The sequence below is a fragment of the Hippocampus guttulatus genome, chromosome 14, assembly GCF_054856545.1.
Source record: "Hippocampus guttulatus isolate MCC_2025c chromosome 14, RoL_Hgut_1.0, whole genome shotgun sequence".
Classification (NCBI taxonomy): Eukaryota; Metazoa; Chordata; class Actinopteri; order Syngnathiformes; family Syngnathidae; genus Hippocampus; species Hippocampus guttulatus.
In genome coordinates this window covers 10,779,003-10,802,498 of record NC_141274.1, presented here as the reverse complement: position 1 = coordinate 10,802,498, position 23,496 = coordinate 10,779,003, and the positions used below count along the sequence as shown (strand labels likewise).

Genomic DNA, 23,496 nt, shown 5'->3' with positions numbered 1-23,496 from the left:
CTCATTTTTTTTCCCAAGGCAGCTTGCAGCCATTATCAGCATCAACGCCATCTACACGCATATCAAAGCCTTTGCAGAGGGAGAACGGGATTAGCGACAGGGGGTGGGGGGGGGGGGTTACGCATGAAATGAGGCCCCTCCTAATTCATGCTAATATCACACTGTTGCAATCAATGAGCACGGCCTAAGGAGGGAACAGTGAGGAGGTGAACGGTTGCTCGAGCAAGGTGCCGCAATGTGTCACAATGCGCCGTTCGTCTCTTCAAAGGTTTCATCTGCAAGGCTTCCCGTTTATCTCCGGGCCTTGAAAATGGGGATTAACGCTCGCCTCACAGGACCCAGCTGCCCGATTCCTCTAGTGACACTGACCTCCTTTGTTTTATTTGTTTTGTTTTTTTCTAATGACCATGAATTGATGCCTGCCTCTCTACTTGTGCTTGTGTACGTGTCTGTTTGTATGGCAACAGGGTGGCCGCTAAAAGGAGGGAGGGATACGGGGGGGATTAGAACTCCCACAACCTACCCCCCACTCGCCCGTAAACAAAAGTAAAAGGTACTGTAATGTTTGTGTGTGTGTGTGTGTAAATGTATAACATGCTGGTGACATTACACAAAAGAGGGAGGAGGAAGACTGAGTCCATCTGTGAACGCAGTGGGATTAAAGCTTTGCGCAAGGCGAGAGCTGCATGTCAATCATCAACTAAGTGGATGTCTACGTGCATGGACTTTACAGTGTGTTTGTGTGTGTGTGTGTTACATCCAGTTTTGCTGTTCCGTGGGGGAAGGGAAGACCCCAACAATGTTGTTGTCATTCATAATCTGGTGGGATGGAGAGACGGCAGTGCTATAAAGAAAATGTTTTTGTTGGGGTTTTTTTGTTCATTGTAAGGTTTTTTTTGGGGGGGGGGACAAATAACTGGCATCCTGCAATAAGGAATTTATCTTAGACCTCTTTTTTTTATCATGAATCTTAATTTTTCACTTGACCAAAATATTCTAGACATCTCTCCGTCCACAATTTTGTGAAAACGTGGGCAGACTGGCAGAATTTGAGGCATCATATGTCATCAAGTTACGCGACGAGATAATTCATGATGAAGTTGAGATAGCATTCGGGTCTGCGGCTGACAGTATCTCAATGCACAAAGCGAGTTCCGTAAAGACCAAACTCATCCATAAAGCTTGGATGAGTTTGGTGTGGAAGAAGCTGAGAGTCTTCATCTTAACGTCACCAACTTGCGAACGTGTGCTTGCTATGACTTGCTCTTGCGATCGCAGCACGTCTCTCCATCTATTGTATGCATGAACAGTGGTGGACTTTACTACGCTCTTCGAAGGTGGGGGCTGAACCTGGTTTGCTCCCGTGCACCTTTTGGCCCCGCTATTGGGGGGGGGGGGGGGGGGGGGGGTTGAAATCAATACTGCCTATGATGAGATGACCGGACTGGGATGGACGGCACAGAGGAGAGACGGGAGGGAGTGTGTTGGATTGGTTTGATGGATAGCTGATCTAAAAAAAAAGGAAGGGGTCGTACGCGGACGTATGTACCGAGCAGAGAGACGGAGGGAGAAATTGGGGATGAGAGGAGCACTCCACAGTTTGCATAACATGCTGCAAGGGTGAAATCTGGTGACAAGTGGCAAACTGGTCCACCCCTCCCTCTCCAGTCCTTTTATTTTTCCAAAGTATTTAATCCCCCCCCCCCCCGCCCGTCCCTATTTCAGCCCCCCTCAACCCCCCCCCCCCCTCCATTATTCTCTATGCATTTTAATTTTTTCTCTCTTGTCACCGGGGGCCCAGATTCCCCGCCCACTCTCCCCTCATTTTAGCCTGAAACTAGAATAGTGAAGCCAAGAAATAGTTAATCTCTCCGGCTGCCGCGATGATTGGCCGCTGCACGCAGCGCCTCAGCCTCCTTGAATGAGAAACAGGGGTAACCAGGCAACTTCAGAGCTGCAAAGAGAGAGAGAGAGGGAGAGAGAGCGAGGGAGGGAGAGGGAGAGGGAGCGGTAGGAAAGAACAACATCGAGCTTTACGGACATTTCGATTCGGGCAGTAAATTAGTTTTAAAAGAGCGCGCTAATGTGATTCCACCTTGTGTGCCCGGTAAATGGAATTAACAAATGGATTTTCTTCTACACGCTCTCTGCATGCTCTTCACTTGGCGCGCTCACACGAAAGGGACGCAGATATGGATTAAAACGCATACATGGGACACTCCGCTGGGAAAAAGGTGAGTGACTTCCGACTCGCGAGTCTCTTTTTGTTTTAAGTTACTGTCACAGTGCTTAGAGATGCGTGACAGCTCTGCGCTGTGTCAAGATTTCTGGACAGGACGTGTGTTGGCCGCTGAATGAAAATGGGCTGCGGACCGGTCCTGTGTTTGCACCATTGAGGGGCCGAAATGAAAATAGAAATTAAACCTCAATAGATTGTTGGGAGAAAAAAATGATCTCGTTGTTGTTTACCACTAATGTTCAGCTTGTCAAGTTGAATGTTGTCCTCCAAAAGACGTATGCCGTTGTCCCACATTGCGCTGTCTCACGTACAGTCTACTCATACTACAGGTCGTTTTATTTAGACTGACGTGACCGCATGAAAGAAATACATCGTGTAGATACGAACGATTAAAGCGTTGACAAACTCACCCCCCCCCCCCCCCCCCCCGTCGTAACATTGAAATGTGGAGATGTGCTCCAGATCCAAGTCGTGCGCAAATATTGCACAGTCACCGCTTCGTGGATCTTACCCGATGTTCAGAATCAAAACTTGATGTGTTCGGAAATGGAGACACACGCACACACACGTGCGCGCGTGCACAGCGATGAGAGGACCTGCGTGAATGGTTGAATGGGTACGCACAACGGTGGTGTTGCTTCTTTCTCCGGTGCGCAGAGAGAAGTCTGCGCCGAGCTGCGCAGCTGTCCCCCCCCCCCCCCCCCCCCGTACGTACTTCTGTGCGGAGAAGTCCGGGTCACGGGTCGTGAGCGGGATAGACGCCATCGTGTTGCGGAGGCGCGGGGGCGTGTAAATCAGGTCACGGTGTCAGCTGGCGCTCACATTTGGACACAGAGCATTTGCTCGCGATCCAGATTGATGTCCTGGACTGTACACGCCCCCCCTTCCCCCCCCCAATCACTTGCGCGACTAAATTTAGCTTCTTAAATCCGCGATGATTAGCTTGGTCGTGTTGAATGGCCAGAAACGTGGTGTTAAGAAATATAAAGTTAGCCAAGACCAAACGGCAATTTGCTTGCCCTTGACGCCAGCAAGGTCTTCCTCTTATGGCTTAAAGCAGGGAGGGTCGTCAAAGTCATTTTTAGTAGCAGGCCACAATGTCGTGACCGTTTCCCTTCGAGGGCCGTTATGACGGTGAAAACATGTCAGGAAGTCAAGAATAAGGGTTCAGTCAACGATTGTTTAAGTTAGTGGAATGAGGGGCTTTGGTGACAAGAAAATGCTTACAATATCTCGCTTATTTATGTATTACATATGAGAAGTTGAAATGTCGGTACATATTTTAGCAATTATCGTAGAAGTTGACATGTTTGATCTGCTTTCGCTGGCCACAGAAAATGATGTGTCGGGACAGATCCGGTCCCCGGGCCTTGGGTTTGACACCCATGGCTGAAATGCTACAACATTTACAACTTAATATTTGTTCTGTGAAATTGTCTTATACGATGAAATATGTTCTTGATTTTGTAGCCTTTCTCTTTGCTGATTTTAGCCATTCTGCTGCCACGTCATGTCTAATCTGCCCACGGTGTTCCGAATCAATACTTCTGCTTGAAATATTTTAGCAATCAGACCGATTGCTCAACCAATCAGGTTTGAAAATTGCCTCAGAGGTCCGGAGCGCCGGCCCACATTGCCCTCTGCCGATGTCAATTCCTTTTCCTTCCTTGTGCTTTTGTCGAGTTTCTATCACTGTGACACGGTCGTGCCGTTGAGAGGTTAGCGAAAGCCAGAGAAGTCACCGAAGACCCACGTAACGACGGATGGGAACAATTCATACCAAGTACAAATCAAAAAGAATAACACTCCTGCTCAAGATGTTCTCAAGTAGACGAACCCGATTGATGTTGGCCTTCTCATGGTTGTTATTCTTGTCTGGTGTTGAACTTTGCCCCCCCGGGCTAAAACTCAATGAGTGGCAGAATGACCAGTTGAAATGCACAATTCATTACTGGACCAGATGTCTCAGCACAACGTTGTTTGCGCTCCGGAGCTTCTGGTAAGAAAATGGAACGTGGCCTGGATATTTACTTGTGAACATACGGGAAGAAAATGGATCGGAGCTATAAAACGGAGCGGTAGTGGAAAATGTGTGCTCTCACGTGGTGTTGTTGTGGCTTGGCGAGATATAACACAAGACAAGACAGGGTCGGCGTCAGCATTGAGAATTCAGGAGCGGAGTCCAAGGCAACCAATTAATCTCCTTCTAGACGATGTTTTGCAGCAGATCTTCAGCCGAACTCCCCGACTCGATTGCAGGACAATCGGGCGACTTGTACAATCCCGCCGTCAGGCAACAAACACGCTTGCAAACATTTTTCCGTCGCGGTCCACGGCCCGTTCTTTGCTGCACTGTGTGATTTGTGAAGCTGAAGACAGGTGTGCACAAAACACGGGAGAAATTCACTCTCCCAGTCAGGAAGGTCTTTTGTCTGGTCTCCCGGTGGAAACACGACTCTTAATTTAGCCGCCGACAGCAAAAGCTGAGTGGTTTGGGGAGCTGTAGCTCACCCGACTAAGACCGTAATGGCTTTTCCACTTAGACACGAGAATTATAGACAAAATCGGGAAAGAGGTTTTAACGTTTTTCTTTTCATCGCAAACACTTTTGGGACGCGTGGCACGTTCCACCGAAGGTGTATTTAATGTGCGCTCAATCTTAAAACGCCTCTTACAATCTTTCTTAAAAGTGGTCGGAGTTTTTGTGCATGGATTCAGACGAACGTTTGTGCATTCCCTCCAGCTGAAGTGAGGTCCTTGGAGCTAACAAGGTTACACCCACGTGGATACCGAATATATTTGACACACGCTTTTCAACAAGTCCTGAATCTTTTACAAACGGAGCTTGAAAGATCCTTGCAAGATTGTTCTCTTTTTTGCCCGTGGCCTTATCATGTCTATTTCATTCATGAATGAAGATGGGGGAGGGGGGGTGCAGGGAGCCATAGCAGAGGCAGGTCAGGGGCGATTTGGTTTGCCTCAGTTGAACAAAATAAAAGGGAGATTGCTCGGATAGCGGCGCATTGTGGAGTGTTGAATGCTGCACATGTTGCGGGGCAGAGGGTGGTGGTGATCAACACGACAGGTGCTTTGCAAGTTGACAGTGCGTCAAAAGCGTCGTCGGAGCCAAAAACACAAAAATGATGAGTACGGCCAATGAGGCCTGACTATTGAATTCAATTGCAGTCAGAAAAAAAATATTTCATGTTGTTGTTATCGCACGTGAGCCGGCGACATGGACCGAAAATTAATCTATGCTATAAATCTAGATCGATATATAAATAATATCTATAAATAAAACTATGCCGTGAACATGGGAGGGGACTACTCACACCAAACTATGCAATTGATGCTTTTGTCCGATTTTTTTACACCGAGTCGATGCAAATGGAACTCGGCATCATTTTCAAGTCATCAACTGTTGGAGAGAAATGGGAATGTCTTCAAACAAGCTTGCCAAGTGCCGGTATTTTTTTTTTCCCCAAAAAAATAAAAACGTAGTTTTTGTTCAAATGCACTGTTGCAAATGAGAACAGAACAGAAATAGTCATTTGGAGCATGAGGAGGTTGTATTTGCGGAAATCAAAAGCTGTTTCAATTAAAAACATCTTAACAGTTAGAGTTAGAAGGCCACATCGCACCTCTTATTGGAGAGCAGCTTCATAGGTTTTGCATCCATTCAACTCGTGAGGTTTGCTTTTTTCCCTCCAGATTTTCTGCTTAAACCTATTTGCAGGAAATGGGGTGGGGGGGGGGCACACCATGAACTTCTCCTATTCAAGTTATTCTCTAACAGGTGATGACTTGGGTATGATTCTGAGTCCCATCCAGTGATGGTGCAGTGGTACGTCCGCCTGACTTCCGTGCCGGCCATTTGGGCTCATTTCCCACTTGCGACTGCGTGAATGTGAGTTTGAATGCTTGTCTGACTCCCTCTGCGTCCTGTGATTGACAGGTGACCAATCTGGGGTGCAATCTGCTTGTCGCCCGGCAAAAGCTCGGTTAGACTCCAGCTCCCACAGACCCCGAACGGGATAAAAGGCATAAAAAGGTTTTGTTGTACAAAGTATACAGATGCAATTCCGCCGGCACGCTTACGTCACGATTGAGACTGCGTCTTCCTTCTGTGTGAAGTGTTTGCGACGTTTGAACAACATAACATGCTCGGTTAACAAAGAACTCAAATGCCCAAGGGTGTAATTCTGAGCGCCAATGATTGTTTGTGAATATGAGTCCAGGGATCACCCCGCCTCTCGTGCAAAGTCATCTCCAGCCCCAAAACTCCGCGTATGACAAGCGGTCGCAAAAGTCGCGTTCAAGCGTTTTCTCAGTCAGGTGCCTTCGCGCACAGCCCAAATTGAACTCGTTGGGAGTATTCGACCAATGGCGCAGACCCCCAAATTGCCACCTCGTCACACAATGACTTCTATTGTGTCGTGTGAGGTTGCCGGCAACATCTGGTGGGGAAGCGAAGTCATCGGCGCAACGCCGACGGTATGCGAAAGTCTCCCGTGTTGGGACTCGCAACCCGCCTCCCTTCCAAATGACATCTCCGACCCATCAATGACACAAGCCATCACGAGGGACATGTAACATGCCAACGCGGTGATTCATTAGGACTCAATTAGCTGGGAGGCACGAGCCCCCCCCGCCCCCGCCATATGCCTCCAGGTGCTGCGCCAATTTGTAGCCGCTCTCCGTACGTCTCCACCTCGTTCTCCTCGGCCCTCTGCGGTGTTGCCTCAAGCGGCGTAGCGAGGCAACCCCGTCGGCTTCCTCGTGCCGAGCTGTCGGCTTTGTTCTATTAACACAAATCAGTTACGGGCATTAAACGGCGCGGTCCGCAGCCGCCCCGCCTCCCAGCCGGAAATGAGTCAAGATGACCTTGAGCTCAACTCGCGTTGTGCCAGTTGGCACGGCGCGAAATAATCATCCATCTCTTGAAATATTAGGCTGCACAGCGGCCGATATTAGGGGGGGCGAGAAAGACCCCGCTCAATATCGACTAAGCACAGCACGCGCTGCCGACAAAACCTATCCGCCTTTGGATCTCGTTTGTCTTCTTATCTCCGCCGAGGTAAAAGGGCTTTTTCGCAGCATTGTCTTTCCAGTCAGTCTCGCGCAAATGCTAACGACTCCCAAGCGAGATCGGTGCCGAGGTTAGAACAAGGAAAGCAAACACCGAGATCGAGACATGATCGACATGGTGTAGAATAGGTGACTTGATGCGTGCCAGCCACACATTTCTTTCCAAATGTGAACTCAGCACCTTGACGACGGTGATTTGCACTTGCATAAGCTAATTGCCAATCGCTCCTGAGCCAACTCGTAGAGATGCTAACTCATAGAGATGCTAACTCGTAGAGATGCTAACCGTACCCATTCGCCATATTGCCACGCTGAATCTCGTGTATTCATCGTGTCACTCTTGAGCACAACCAAGCATGCGGTGAGCTTTTGACTTTTGATTTTATTTTTTTTTGTATTACATCGAGAAGTGCTTAAAGAAGAACACTCAACAAAGGCTCGTGTCGTTATTTTGAATTCCGAGGACTCCGTATGAGATGATGTCATTTCAGGAGTTGTACTGATTGTTGCCTCCCGGGCATTCGATGTAATCAGTTAACAAGTCCGTGCTACACACGTCAAGAGGAAGATGCCAAAAGGCACGACGGATGCGAAGCCAAGCGCGCTTCCAATCGGCGTCTCGTTTTACTAATGAATGAAACAAAGAAGAAGGTCAACATAACGGAGCATACGTAGCGCAGGATGGTGCTGCGTTGCTCACGCGATCCATTAGCAAATGACCTAAATTCCACCTTATGTCGTCAGCCATGGTAGCAACTTTTCCCATGACTTCTTTAAGTCAGAGTTTATTGTACGACTCTAATTGCTGTCCCAAAAATAAGAGTGCTGAAAACCAGGAGGTTATATGGAAGGGGACCATGTACTTCCTAAACAGATATAAGACAAAAATGCCATTTAAGTATGGACAAGGTACATATAATTGACAACCGTTGAGATGCACTGGGAAAATTCAGAGGATGATTTTTTTTTTGTTAAACCCAAAGAATGCTTAAATAAATGCCGATTGGCTTGCAAAGAGGTCAATCCACACACAGGTGAATTCTCCAGTGTCGAATTAATAATTATAATTTATACATCCATATTTTTAAAAATGAATCTAGCTGCCACCCAGAGTGTGTGCGTGGCCACATGCGTCCTGTGGGTCGACATTTGCCCAAATTTGCTCTCGAATTTTGGAATTAAAACATTGTTGAAGTATACAGTGAAGCCCCGCCTGCCCTTTGGTCTGGCAACTGCAGATTTGCATGTTCACTGATTTATTGTATTTTATTTATTTATTTTTGGTGGGTGGGTTTCAATACATGTGGAAACACATACTGTGAATTCCTGTTTTTTTTTTGTAAACAAAATCTTTGACATAACCCCCCCCCCCTCCCCCCCAAATGCATTTTAAGGGTGTCAGTGATATGTGTATTTCCACTCTTCGGTCCTGATCACCCTCGAACAGCGCAGGTCCTCCCCATCCTATGCAGACAGTACAGAACAGTACTCTGCAAAACCAACTACAATATACAATAGTCCCATCCCGTGAATATCCTCGCTGAAATAATCCGCAGTATGTGACAGGGAACAGCGTGGCGGATCTTGGTCCAATTTTTGCAGTGAACTTATTTCTCAACCGGCCTTACGTAAGAGGCGGCTTGCCTGACCAAGTGCCTCTTCTTTTCATTTCTGGAGAAAGCAGTTTTTGCGCCACAAATGAAATAGTTGTCCTGTCACGTGTGAGGTGAGTCGTCCCCCCCCTCACCCGCCCCCATAAAAATCTTAATGTGTTGCTCTGCCCCAGTTGTAGACACGTGCAGTCACCCAAGCGCACTCCACCGGCGTTTTCAGCACATTAGCCCGAAACGCTGGGTTTGTGTGACCCAATTCATCAGGTTCTCTTCCCCATTCATCTGCTCTCGCACATGCACGACACGAGGCCCCACGAGCGAGCAGCGCGGCATCCATCACCTTTGAGTGGCGAGGCCCTTGGGTTGCATCTGCTTGGCCCGCGCCTCAATCCTGTTCCCCGCAGGCGGGACCGCCGCACCATATGCGGTTGATGATTGTCGTGTGGCGGGCCAGCGGGGGAAGCAGGCGCTGCGGCGGAAGGCCCGCATTTGGATTTGCGTGTGTGTGTGTTTTATGAAATATGTCATCAAATCCGAGTTCAGCGGGAGTTTGTCTTCCGCTGACAGACGATTTAAATATTGTCTCTGAGGAGTCTTTTTACTTTTTCATCTTCACCCAGGAATTAATTGAGATGTTTAGCTTAGCCTGGAGGAGCAATCGAACTCAATTCTCCAGCGATTGCATATGTCATGTTTTCTTTTCTTGCTCTTTGAGGAAAGAGTTTCTCCTGTCATTTGAAAATTTAAAGATTTGACTCATTGAAAACGAGGGAGATTATTTCTGGCCGAGGGGTAAATTCTATTGACAGAAAAACACAGTTACTGACACATTAAGAATGGAACATTAATATTCTTGGCCGGTGGTTCTTAACCTGGCTTCGACCGAACCCGAGGGGTTCGGAGGGCTCTGCCGCGGAGGGTAAGACGCACCGACTAATTATGACACGTCTGCAGATGATCACATGACATTGCTTGTCCAATCAGTGCTGTGGGAAATTTAGTTCGCTTCGTCGTCAACGTACGTCTCGATGGCGGATGACACTTGATTTGACTAAACGTGTTCCGGCTGAATAATTTGAGCCCTTTGGATGTGCGACCTTCTTAATTAAGTCAAAATCACTTTTGTAGCGGCGGCCGCGGGGAACGCGCTCTTGCGTTTCTCGCAGCGGCGAGCGGCGAAGCATCTGGCGCCGCGACAGCGGCCAGCATGACGTCTACTGACAAGACCCTTTAGATCACTTCTCTCCAGAGCGTCACAGTGGGGAAACCACACCGATGTTTGCTCTAATCAGCCATCAAGTGTCATGAGTTTTGAGGCTTCACGCGAGCTTGGATCTGCTCCCCGTGTTGAGTTTGTACAACAAAATGACTTTGGGAGAAACTCTGCAGAGACTACGCCGATAAGGTCTTCACCTTGTCGTTCTGTTGTAACGAGAAGACGTGGAATATTTAACTCATCATTAGCTGCATGATTAGCTTCCAATGGGCTGTGCCGGGCATGATTTAACCCCCCCCCACCCCCAAGTCTCGAGAGTGCGATAACATATGAGATGACAACAGTTTCACACGCGGTTTCACGCCTCCCATGGCTCCGTACGTCGCCGCAGCTCAAGTGAGATTAATGAGAGACGTTGAGGTGTGTTTTGAAGACTCCCTAATTACATGCGCGCACGGAATTGTGAGCGCACGTGGCGGAGTCGATATTCTTTTTGTCTCAAGTTGTGTTCACAAAAAGGAAACGTATCCACATCGGTACAAAAGTACTTAGTATGCGGTTTGATGGAGTAGTACCGCATCAAAAAAGAAAAAAGTTCTCAGTACGTTAAATAGCCCTCGATTGACTTACAATGAAAGCAAATTTCTTGGTGAAAAAGTCTTGTTGGACATGCTGACATTCCTTTTCGAATCGTGTCAGTCGCTCTCGTTTTTTTTTTTTTTTCGACCAGAAGCTGCAATCTGGCAAAACTCCCAAATTTTCGTCGCTTCTGAAATATGTTTCATGAAAGGAGGATTTGAAAGATGTGACTTCTGGAGACGTTTGATAAATAAATGAGTCACGGCGAAGATAATCACTTTTCCCTTTCAAGCATGTTTGGGACTTTGGGACTGGAGGAAATAATTGATGCGGGGGTGCCTGAACTCTTTTGCTTCTTCTACAGTTCCATTCAAAAATATCCAATCGATGTGCCGCTTAACTCGGAGAAACAAAATCCTGTTTGGCCCTGATAATGTTCCAAAAGTTTGAAAATGTTCTGGAAGGATATGCTTCAAAAGTCAAACCCAACTCTGGACTTGAAACTATGATTATATGTCAAGTACGTTTTTTTTTTTTTTTTTTGCGGTGCCACCAAAGAAGGTTATCAGTGATGCCGGAGGGAAAAGTCTGATTATAACTGTAAAACCAGATTTGACACTTATTGCGACATATGAAAGGCTCCTCAGTACTATAAAATAAAGGACTCATTAAATGTTAATTGCATACACTAAATTCATTTTTTCACAAAAGTGAAGCACTTGGTGACACTCCTTTCACAGCAGATGCTTTCCGGCCGTCTGCAAGTTTATTGCACAACATTTTTACATCTTACGCGTGCAATTGTGTATGTTAATTTTTCGTGATCAAGGCAACAGTTTGGAGCTATAACAGTTCCATTTGGTTCATTGTTCCAAGCCATAATTTTAGTGACGGGTGAGCTTGAGATGTTGCTGGAGTGAAGTGGGGAAACAAGCTGGCCGGGCACTTTTAGCCGTTTTTTTTGAACGGGACAGTCAAACGCAGAAACACAAAATGAAAACACTCTCAAGGAGCATGATGCGGATGCTAACAATGAACTCGCTGCTTGGTAAGTAGGCCAACTCAAGCTGGACTTAGAACTAGTGCTCAGCCAGGTGGACAGGAAGCAAAAAAAGAAAGCCGGGGAGGTCCTGTTTTTTGGAGCGCTTCTCCGGTGCTTCATTAACATTGTTTCCTCGACTGTGCATAATGTTTTGGCGCACGCAAGGTTTGATCACGACATCTCAACTACAATAGACCTTTCTTTGCCGGCCGCATGTTTTTTTTTTCTAACGTCATGAAAAACAAAATTGGCAAACAGAGAAACATGACTCAACATTTGGGGTTGGAACTCTTCATTTTGCATTTTGACCCCCTCCTCAATTAAAGGGGACAACTTTTGACAACGAAGCTTAAAAGGAAGAATGAGCAAAAGAGGGAGGACGCGGGGCACTTCCCTCGTTAATTGCTTTGAGTAAACAAAGTAACGACCCAGGCTATGTCGCCACCGTCTTTTGTAACTCATAAAAGAAAGCACGGGGGGGGCGGCAAAATGTTTCATCCTCTTTTCACAAACAGCCACTCTGTTTGCCTGAGAGTGAGACAGAAAATGAGAACTGCATTGGGGCGGGAGGCCAAAATACGAGGAAAAGATAAAAATGAAAGATGCCGGAGAGTCAAATAAAAAGATCACAACGATAATGAAACGGGGGGGGGTGGGGGGTAAATGAGGGAGACTACGCAGGCTCGTGTGGTGTTTGGAGAGACCTTCTGGAGTCCATCCAGCTGACTTTTTCCCGGCATGCCAAATAAATAGCACCTAGCAACAAACTTAATCAACACTGTACCGAAGACGCCTCGGGGAAGACCCATCACATGAGGTACTTTGGACAATTGGAGAAAGCATTTCACAGCTATGACAAGAGCAGTGTCGTTTGGCACTCGTGGGCGCATTTTCAGACCCGCTCGAGGGTTGCGTGGAGTTAACTTCCAACCAAAAATCATGCTACCAAATACGATTGTTTCTTATTGCCGCTCTGTTAGCTTCAATTCGTCTTGTATAAAAGTAACGCACCAAACTTCATCACTAAACACCCTTTCAGTGGAATCGCTAAAGTGCCGTCGACGTCATTTATCCATTTTCTGATCCGCTTATCCTCGCAAGGGTCGTGGGGGGGTGCTCTAGCCTATCCCAGCCGTCTTCGGGCAGTAGGCGGGGGACACCCTGAACCGGTTGCCAGCCAATCGCAGGGCACACAGAGACGAACAACCATTTGGAGTGTTCAATCAGCCTGCCATGCATGTTTTTGCAACGTGGGGGGGAAACTAGAGTACCCGGAGAAAACCCACGCAGGGAGGCCGGAGCCGAAATTGAACCCTGCACCGTACTGTGAGTTTGCCGCAGCTACTTCCAGGCATTCGCTGGAACGTAGCACGTACGTAGCCATCACGTTGTAGCTACATCACATGTGCGGAGACGCGAGCGCCATCCGAACAGTTCCTCCCTGACGACAATACGCCACGACCTCTTCCGACTGGAGTCCGAAAATTCCGATTCGATGTTGGTCTTCATTTTCAATGGCGAATTTGCAACTTCTTTCGATTCACCACCGATTCTTCCGCATCCCCGGTACCTCGTCAAATGTTCATCCGTTTATCATTGTGCCTATATGGAATATGGTTCTCTTGCAGCCAAGCTGGTTAAAAGGGTACCAAATTAGCCAACGCGGAGGGCAGGATTTTCCGCCCTCCGTGTCGCTGCGCCCGGATTGGGTTAACCGTGCCCAACTCTGCGCACAGCTCCGAGGCTCTTGCGCTTGACACAAATCTGCAGAGCCGAGCAACTGCGTGGCGATGCCTATTTAGCTTTCCAGCTGTAGCTGCTCACCCCGAAGCAATGGGGCATCGCTCCTCAACAGAAAGCAAATGAGGGTGCTCCAAACATACTAAGAGACCCTCCCCCACCCCCTCCTCCCCGATGAGTTTTCCTCCTTCCGCTTACACTCTGACACTTGACTGTTCCATCCGAGTCAGAGACCCTCCATCTTGTCAGAATAGGGGGGAAGCAATGAGCCGTGGCTAAGCAGGGTGAGCTCAGATGCCGGCAGTTCCTCCGCCTTGGAACGTAAGAAAGGCAAAGGAGAAGAAGGATCTTAACTTGAGCGCCAGTATTTCGGTTTTGGCGAGGAGTTTAGTTTATAGCTCCATGCTATTGTGCACGTCCCCATTTTTGTTTCTGTTGTATTTAAATGTTATGCTCTTTTTCTGCTGTCCTTAAAAAAACAACAAAAAAAAAACAGTCATTTTCATTCCACTGGCATTCATCCCTCCATTTTCAGCCAATGCGACTGTGCTAAATCCGCATTGCAATATCACAAAATTTGGCTGGATTGCCATGAAATTTGGTACAATTGAGCAAACAATCTGCCTTCAGTATGAACACTAATCACTTTGCTCGACTTTTCCTCCAGCGTTGCCATCTCATCAGAGTGGTAATTAGTCCGTGTTAATGAAGCTGAAATGTTTTCATGCCATCGTTCCAAAACGTTGTTGTGAAGATGACGTTTTAGACATGCTTCATCGTTCCGCTGTATTTAAAGTTGAACGGCGCACATGTAAAACAGTCACGGTGTCTCCAATTCTCTCAACGTGCGAGCGGCACATGCGGTCGGCATGGTGGGCTTGTTACGGTTTTGCAGGATCTCGCTGGACTCATCGTGACAAGAAGCTCACATTGAAAGCGGGCCGTGTACAATCTAGGAAATAGCAGAGATGGGATTTGTAGCCACATTGGACAAAGGCGGATTCTAATCTTGATTCCATTTATTTTTGGTCTTGATGTTACCATGACACACTTCTCAACTGTGTCGCTATGGAGCAAAAAAAAGAAAAATCGGAATTATGTCATTTAAAACCTACCCCCGACCCCATTTATTACCTTCCAAAGGCTATAAATAGGGCTGGATGATTAAATATATGTTTTATTTTAAGCTTTTTTTTCATGAACATTAGCAGTTTAGCCGCTAGTATATAGCCGGCTAATAACGAGCCAGCAGCCGCCAGAAAGCAACAAACAATCGTGTCACCTTTTGAGTTGTGTTATGTCGGATCATAAGTTAAAAATGATTTTAATTTCAAGGCGTATTCATTATTCCTGATGGGTCCATTTTTACAAGTCGACTCTTATTTTTTTTTATATACAGTAATCCCTCGTTTATCGTGGCGGTTACGTGACAAAAAGAACCCGCGTTAAGTGAATGTCATGTTTATTTTTTACAATTATGACTTTTACAATATTGTATTGAATGAAACCAAAGATTAAACGTTTTTTTTGGTTTGTTTGTTTTTCAAACATTGTTTTCAAGTCTCTCCCACTGTGAAGCTATCTTAATCTTTTTGTTTGCTTAAAACCTGATTAACGTGTTAATAAACGGCACATTTATGCAAAGGCCCCTTAAGTCAGTCTTCCCATTTCTTAAGTCAGGAATCTAATTAGCCCAGAAAAAAGAAAATTAACCTCAGTTTGAAATCAGGGGCACATAGCAGATTTTATGGCCGCATAAGACCACCCGATTTTTGATTGGAAGGCGATGATAAGAACTAATTTAGAACAAAAAACACACACACACACACACACACACATCCATATGGCCTGAATATAAGTCTCAAGAGTGGTAATTGACGTCATAGGTGACACAAGGTTACACAGCGGGGAGAGCTGCTCGGCTTGGTTGTGACAGTCGTGTCCCGCTTCATAAGCTGGGGGGGCATTTTGGAACAAAAGATGACCAGCGTAAGGTGCCAAAGTGGCTCCGTTGAACAAAGGTTGCGTCGGCCCTGGGCGGCGCACGGTAAGCCTTGGCCTGGAAGGAATAACGGGGTTCGACATTCAGCGCAATTCACACGCCAGCTGGACAGCACAGAAGGCGCCTTGCATTACCCAGTCAGGAGCCATAATTGAACGAGGCAAACAAAATGATTGCAAAATGTCAACGTTATTTATTTCACGTGACAGTTTGATATTTTGGTACAGATTTGAGCAAGGATCAGGATTTGCTTTCGCGGGCCACATAAAGTGGCGTGGCTGGCCGGATCTGGCCCCCAGCCTTTGACTTTGACACCTGTGACTTCACTCATTCACTGCCACTGACGATTATAGCTGTCAGTTATGTTTTTTGGGTGGGGGAGGATTTGATGATGCTCCACTCTAAATTTCAAGCTTGGACTTTAAACTTTACTGACCCACAACCACCAGTAGATGTCAGCGATGCACCATTTTAGATCCTAGATCAGTTCAGCAGGAGAAACGGTTTCATTTTGTTCAACCTGCTTTTGTTGTTCTACAGCTGATTTTGGAAAGAACCGAAAAAGGCAGAATCCATTTTTTTCCCCAGGTGACATGAAAGAGTCTAATATTCGATTTGGTAGATTTGGAATTTACTTAAATATTGAAGATAAATCTTGTGGGTCTTGAATGCTCTATAATTGCATGCAGTGAATATTGACTCGATGTGGAATGCGGTAATATTCAGGTCTGTTTGGCTCAGTGGAGGTACACAACCTCTTCCTCAGACAAATCAATGACTGATGACTGCCTAATGTTAAGGCTCAGGGTGGCCAGGTTTTCCTCACAGCATGCCCGCTTCCGTTCAAAAGTCACTTTACGGTGTGCGGATCCTGATGCGGGCAGGAAATAACAATCTCCAGAGGTGGTTTGCGAAATGCAGGCAGGCTGATAAAGACTGCAATAAGTTAATGGAGGCAAATCATGAAATGCTAGCAAAAATGAAATCAACCTCCATCCGATTTTCGACACACACAAGAGACGGCACTAAAATGAGCAAAAATATAGATAAGAGAGGGATTTTTGACATCCTGTAACAGTCGAGAGTAACTGGAGGAACGAGCGGTGCTCGTTAACGCTGACCCAAATCATACAAGGCGGTGGGAGCTGTTAAAACACGGAGAACACGCCGGAGTGCGGGTGACCTAGATAGCATTGGTTTAAGAAAAAAAAAATAGCAGCTGTACATCACATTAAATTGCTTACATCAAATACAATGAGGCCTCTCTCATTGGTAACTGCTTTCTGTTACATTTTTTTTTTTAGTGACAAGAAAAATACTTCTCCCATCACTGCACAAACTAGTCTGAGAGCCATTTGAAGAGAGGCCCGTTTGCCTCAACCCGACGAACATGATCTGTCTTTTGAGCGGACATGAGAGGAGGCACATGGTCGAGACGCATGAACGGAACTGGTGCTGATGAGGCAACTGCAATGAGCTGTTCAGGGAAATGAAAGGAGAAGACAGGAAGACAACCAGGCGGTGCTGTGTCTCCATTTGTGCATTTGGATACATGGAAACTATGCATATGTTCCCTGAGTAATGGGGGTGGGGGAGCCACCAGAGTAGCATATTTGAGAAATGCAGATTTTTCAGGGGGTGTATGACTTCTCAAAGCGTTTCTTTCATGAGTGACTGAATATAAGCACCGCCCAGTGGCCTCGCGTTCAAACTTGCCATTGAGACGTATGGCAGTTATAAAGGTATATTACAGAAGCTGCACAACTGAGCTCAAAGTGAAGAGCCTGTCATGTTTATTTACAATTTCTCATTGACGTCGATAGTCCCCGAAACGTGAATTAACCGAGGACCGGACTCAAATGTACAGTCCAACCTGTGGGCCTGTCACCAAATAGCGATGACACGTGAATGCCAAAAGATGGCAAAGTAAGCCTTTGCACCGTGAGCCATCCACTTCTGCTCAAATGAATAGTTTGAGCAGATCGATTCCAACACCTTGCAAAATTTCCGCTGCCATTCTCGTTTCAAAAAGTATGAACACTTACTTCTTGATTTTACTCTTGGTTAACTCATTCAGTACCAGCCAATTCTAAACCAAGTCTGAAAAGACGTTTAAAAACGTCATTGGGAGTGAATTAGTTAAGTGGCAGCGAGTACGTTTAATGGCAAGGCGTGTGTCACGCAGCTTGACGTTCAGCACTCTTTGGGCCCGGTAAGGCTAAAGACCTTCTCCGACAAAGACCCATCACCATGCCAACAGAAGTCGTGGCAGCCGCGGTGCCAGTTTGGCTGCGTGCCACTGTTAGCAGTGGATGATTCAAGGGCATTAAAGCACAACGCGGGGGGTTCCAAATTAGAGACGGCCTTGCCAGGATTCCCACTCCAGTCTGTCGTTTGCCGCTCTCTGTTACTTCCCTTCCTCTAGTGCTGCGGGCCTGATCTTCACCCCCCCCCCCCCCCCCGCCCCCCAAAAAAGTCCTTTGCATGCATAGAAGCACCAGTCGCGCTTTGATGTTCCGTATTTACTCACAAGCAGCACATCAAAATGTTGCGCCACGACTCTCCTTCAAGGGTGGGCGCCGAGCAGCACGCACTTGCAGATCTTTCATTAAGGACCGACGATCCGAAGGAGATAATAACATCTTTGTCGATTTGTTAAATGGCTGCCTGCCATGTGTCATGTTCAATTAATCTTGTAATCAACAATCTGGGGGCATTGTCACTTGAATTTGGAACCACCTCCGCTTCGACATTAACGCCGTCTCCCCCCCCCCCCCCCTCCTTCATCTCCTCGCAGGGTTCAGAGCCAGCGACTGTGAGAGGCTGTCGGATCACGTCCGATGTTCTCTCCGAGGGAATAATAGCCACTCCTGACCTACTGTGAAGAACAATCTTTGATTCAATCAATGCCGCCGCCTCCCTCGGGGGGAATTATTCCCGAGCGATAGGTGAACATTCAGAAAAGAGCACCAGTCGAACCATGTGATACTTGACCTTCAAGGGGGGGCTTACTCCAGAGGATGTCAAATCAGATCTGAAGCTTTTCTCGAGAGGATCACCGAGCTCTTCATGCGTTGTTTGCTAATGCGCACACATCATGGCCGAGTGAAGAGGGCGATTTATCAACGCTGGATCTTCATTTGCAGAGGAGCGCCGCCGCGCATGACAGCATGAACGTGAGATCGATGAGTCCAACTGCGACGTGCCCGTAAGAAAGACGGAAGTCGGGAGAAATCCAGCTCTGAGAGTTGCCGTTGGATTAACCGGTGTGGCCGCGAACCCATGCTGGACTTGCCGTGAGTCAGGCAAAGGGACTCAGCAGTGGAGGATGTCAGCAGAGGCCGAGCTCCAGCCGGGTGTCAAAACCATCCAGAGAAAGGAGTCCAGGAGGATCAAAGGTAGCTTCTACTCTCGTTAGCAAACTCAAAAGAGTACACTGGCACTCGTGCAATGTCCAAACAACATGCCACTAGCAACAGCAAAAGAAGGAAGGAAGAAATTTCATCTGTGCTGTATGTTACACATACAGTGCATTTGACAATAAAGCTTATCCAATCCAATCCAATCCAAAATGTACATGAGAACAACTAAGCAGGCTATCTCCTGTTTGCAGAAGATTGTTTTTACTATGTCGGTTTTTGTTTGTTTTTTTGCTGGTCACTGCATTTTTGGATGCTCAAACGTGCCGTCTTAGTGGGCTATTACCTATTCGCAAACAGTATCGTGGTATTAAAAAGGACTGTTTTTGCTGGACAAGCAGTAGTTGCGAAATTCTAATCTGATCCAGATGAAACTTGGCCTCTTGAAGAAATGACAATAGGCAGCGTGAGTTGTTACCAAAATGTAGCGGAAGCCTCCTCAGAAGAATAGACCTCCGTTGAAATATCCAAAATTGACCTCTAATTGACCTCTTTGGGCGAGGTTAAAAAGTGTCACGCTTGAAGTGGCGATCAAATTGGGGACCGTGTCGCGTGGATTGCACCTTGAACTTTTATCGGGAATACAAATCTCCAATCCGCGACGATGGAGAGATGAAGTCGAGACGAACAGCGTTCCCGACGGTATGAACGTTCTCCTCTTTGGCAGACACTGAAATCTAAAAGCAATGTTTGAAGAGTGCTAAATAATTTTGGACTACACGGCGAGCCGCTTCGCTCAGTCGAGCTCGCCGAGAGGCTCCCTGTCTCATCCCAGCGTTCCAGATGTAGTAACAGCTATTCCGTGTAGCCGCGGGCTTTGGGTAGCGGCGTGATTTAGGTGTCACGGACAGGGTAATTCACATCCTGTCACTTTGATGAACGCCATGGGTGATGTAATAGGACGAGGCGTTCTCCGAACAGTTCGCTCGGAGATTGAAATGAGAATGAACTGACTGAGAGAAAAGGGGGGACAGGGAGGCAATAGAACAGTGAAAGGAGTGTGATTCAGGGCGACGGGGAAGTGAGCAACAAGAGGAGTCTTTCTCATTTGCCTCCCTCACTTGACTCCAGCCGTTCTCATTTTTACTCATTTTTCCTTCCATGAATAAAAACCACGCCAGTCAGTTGAGTAAATCCAGCTCCTCGCAGCCCGGCAGTAACAAGCGGCGGGCCGAGTCCTCTGTGGCTCTTTCGCCGGCTCTGTTGGCCCGCTTCGTTAAATGTCTGGGTTGGAGGAAAGCCCATCGATTTAAGCTAAGTGGAGGGGGGGGGGGGGGGCGCACAGAAAGAATGGCTATTATACACACGGCCGTGCCGCTCATCGTAGGGGGACTATCTGCCCCTGACTTGACCACGTTAATCAGGGAGCGCTGTCTCAATCCACTAAGATGCAATTTAGATCCATATAAATGGAAATGGGGCGACCCAAATGGATGCACCGCTTGCGGCAGATGTGAGCATGGCGCGGCGCAGGTGAAGGACACCATCAAGGACCAGGATGATGACACATACTTAGACAAAACATAGTAGGAGGGAGGAGAGATTTGAGAGCGCATGAGTCACATTTCCATGCCGCTGTCCTGCAGTTCAACAAACAGACACAGAACACAAAACGGGTGTTGTCTCGGCGCTTCGTAAAACCTGCACGTGATGTTTGCGTCGTTACGGAAAATGTGCAAGGTGGCAAAAGGCATGGCGGGCTTTTGGAATGTACCTAAGGAAAATATTTTCTTTTACTTTCAAGGAAGGCTTCTTGAACTTTGGCTTGTTTTGGTAGTACAGTAATCCCTCGTTTATCGCGGTTAATGGGGACCAAAACCACCCGCGATAAACGACAATCCGCGAAGTAGCGACCAATTAACATATATATATATATATATATATATATATATATATATATATAATTGCTTGAGCAGAGCGCGCACACGCACACACACACACACACACACACACGCACAGGCCAGCGATCCCGCCGAGTGCAGTAGACGTGTTTATGATTAGTCAATTAAGGTTGTTTAGACAATTAAGGATGGAAAGACCTGCTTTCGTTCTTATAAGTCTCTCTCTCGCTCTTTCTCTCTGTCTCTCTCTTTCTTTCAGCAACACACATACACTCACCTGCACGCCTATGTGTGAGCGCACACACGTGCCCCACGTGGACCTTCCTCGCTTGAGCAGAGGGCGCACACACTAGCACGCATAGTAAACAACACTTAGACACTGATTTTTTGCGGACTTCAACAAAAAAAAACATTTTTTTTAATGAATGTTTGAAAAAAATCCTCAATGCACCGAAGCCACGATAAACGAACTGCGAAATAGCGAGGGATCACTGTAATTATTGAGTTAATTATTTTTTAAAATCTTTTACTGCTGCAAATAGCGTACGACTGTGAAGTATCCCTTTAACATGCGGCTGTGTGAATAATCATTCACTCTTGGGTATAATATTCAGAGTAACAGTGCGGTGTCTGGAGAAAAGCCTCATGCATTTGGAGCATGTCCACTCAGTTCAACGCTTGCGGTTTATTTATGTCGTTGTCCGCATTAGCAGAAGGGAATTCATGAAATTAGGCTAATTGTTACTGTCCGCTAGTCAGCCTTCCAACTCTAAAAGTGTCACACAAATATATCACTGAGCTGCCCATATTTTGAGAAACGTTTATCCCCATGTGAACACGAGACGCAAATTACATGAGCAACCGTAGGCACTTGTATGCTTCTAATTTTGAGGCGGAATTTGAAAAGAAATACCGCATATGGATTAACATTGAAAATGTGTCTCGCAGCGGCCGCAGAGTCACTGACTCCGTTTTCCTCCATTTACAAATTGTCATCTGAGCTTTCAGAAAAAAAAACAAACGCACACCATCTGATGCGGAAGGGGATACAGTATTGGCCAAATGTTTGCAAAAGTCGAACCCGATTGGCGTACACTCTCACATCATCAAGCTCATGGGCAGAAATGCATGACTCCGTCTCCGTAGCAACTGCTGCTCTCTCACTGTAATCTGTCCACTTGTGATGGGATCACCCAAGACGTGTGTCAGTGGCAGGTACAAGCGCGAGCGTTTGGAGTGAGCGAGAGAGAGAGAGAGAAGGGAGGCGTAGCCGTGTCAAAGGCACGTAGGCAAACGGACGCCGATCCATCGCATTGGAAAGATAACTGACCTTAATTACAACCCCCTTTTTCATTTACCTTTATCATCACGGCCCGGAAAATCTTTGCAGCCAACCATGATCATATTTACTTTATTGATAGTGTAAACAATACCTTTCATTAACTCCGTAACTGTGTACAATCCATCATTTAACCCTCCGTTAATTTTCACGACAGGAGTCCGCTGCCCGTAAAAGCGGGTCCGTGTTTGCTGAGGCTTAGGAACGTGAATTTTGTTTGCGTGGGGGAGGCAGATGGCGAGGACGGATCCGCCTTCCTCAAACATCCTCCGTTCGACATCTTCGCTACTGCTTAAGTGCTACGCGGTCAGCCAGGAGGCGTCACGGCCGCTGTCATTTACGCAGAGACGAACCTTCGGATGTATCGCGTCGACGCCGTAAGAGAGAGCGAGGCACGGGGAGGCTTCGCCGTGGCAATTATGATTAGCCAGAGGGGGCGGTGTCATCTTAACGCGAGGCGACAAGCCGACACCGGTACATGCTTGCAGGGGGTCAAAGGTTAAGCTTCCTCTCTGCCCGTTTCCCCACCCCATCAAAAAAATTGCCATTGCCAAGACCTCATATCTGGAGGGACACTTCTGACACTCCATCTGCTGCCATCTGTCCCCTCGTTGTCCCCATTCTAGTGCGGCAAGAGCGCCGATGAGAGACAAAGCCCCAAAACACCCCGGAAGAGCTTGGCCAACTGTAATTCCTCTCTCGCTGCTCTCCTTCCGCAGCCAGTGTGCAGGCGATCGTAAAATTTGGTCAAAGCGTTTGCTGTCCAGCTGTTTAAAAGGGCCGGCGGTGTGGCAAAGGTCTCGCTTTGTACTTCGGACCACCAGGACTTAACACTCACGAGTTATGCCGCTGTGTCAAGACTCTCATTCGGTATGCAAAGGCCTCGCTTGTAAATCTCTCCCGAAGTGTTATTAGGGGGGGAACGGCACGGCGAATGTAAAGAAACAAATAGCACAGAACATCTGGTTTGAGCTCATCGGAGAGAGCCGCGCCGAATCTGACTGATGGTGTTTAAAATGTAACTGGAGCAGCATGCATTTTACAACGCATTACAGTATGAGTCAGTGAAATTGGGATGGGGCGCTTAATACTGTATGAATAGACTCGAGAATCCTTGTAGGAAGGATTGTTTGAATCGGGAAGAGTTGAGCGTGTGCGTGACAAGTCGTGTTGGGCGGCATTGCGGCTGGATTTGAGACGCATCGTCCTTTGCCGGAGAAACGAGACGAAATTAGGGCGAGATTTGACATTCACTCGCTGGGAGACCTTCATGACTTTAGCATCATCGAACCCTCCCCCAACGTTTGGAGGATTGCGCCCTCATGAATTAATGAGAGAGTGTGCATAGCCAAGACCAGCGCTTGCATTACAACCAAGT

The 23,496-nt window shown here is 47.1% G+C and overlaps 1 protein-coding gene across 4 annotated transcripts in view; it reads left to right on the top strand.

The window, feature by feature from the left end:
• Positions 1 to 1,983: 1,983 nt before the first annotated feature.
• The window catches only part of dab1b (DAB adaptor protein 1b), a 35,537-nt gene continuing 14,024 nt past the window's right edge, over positions 1,984 to 23,496 (top strand). For 3 of the 4 annotated variants that reach the window (XM_086130019.1, XM_086130018.1, XM_086130017.1), the window contains exons 1-2: positions 1,984 to 2,234; positions 18,317 to 18,917. In XM_086130019.1, coding sequence (XP_085986145.1) covers positions 18,848 to 18,917 — 70 coding nt within the window. In that variant the 5' untranslated portion in view covers positions 1,984 to 2,234; positions 18,317 to 18,847. The remainder of the gene's footprint in view (positions 2,235 to 18,316; positions 18,918 to 23,496) is intronic. The other variant, XM_086130020.1, reaches the window with a different exon arrangement.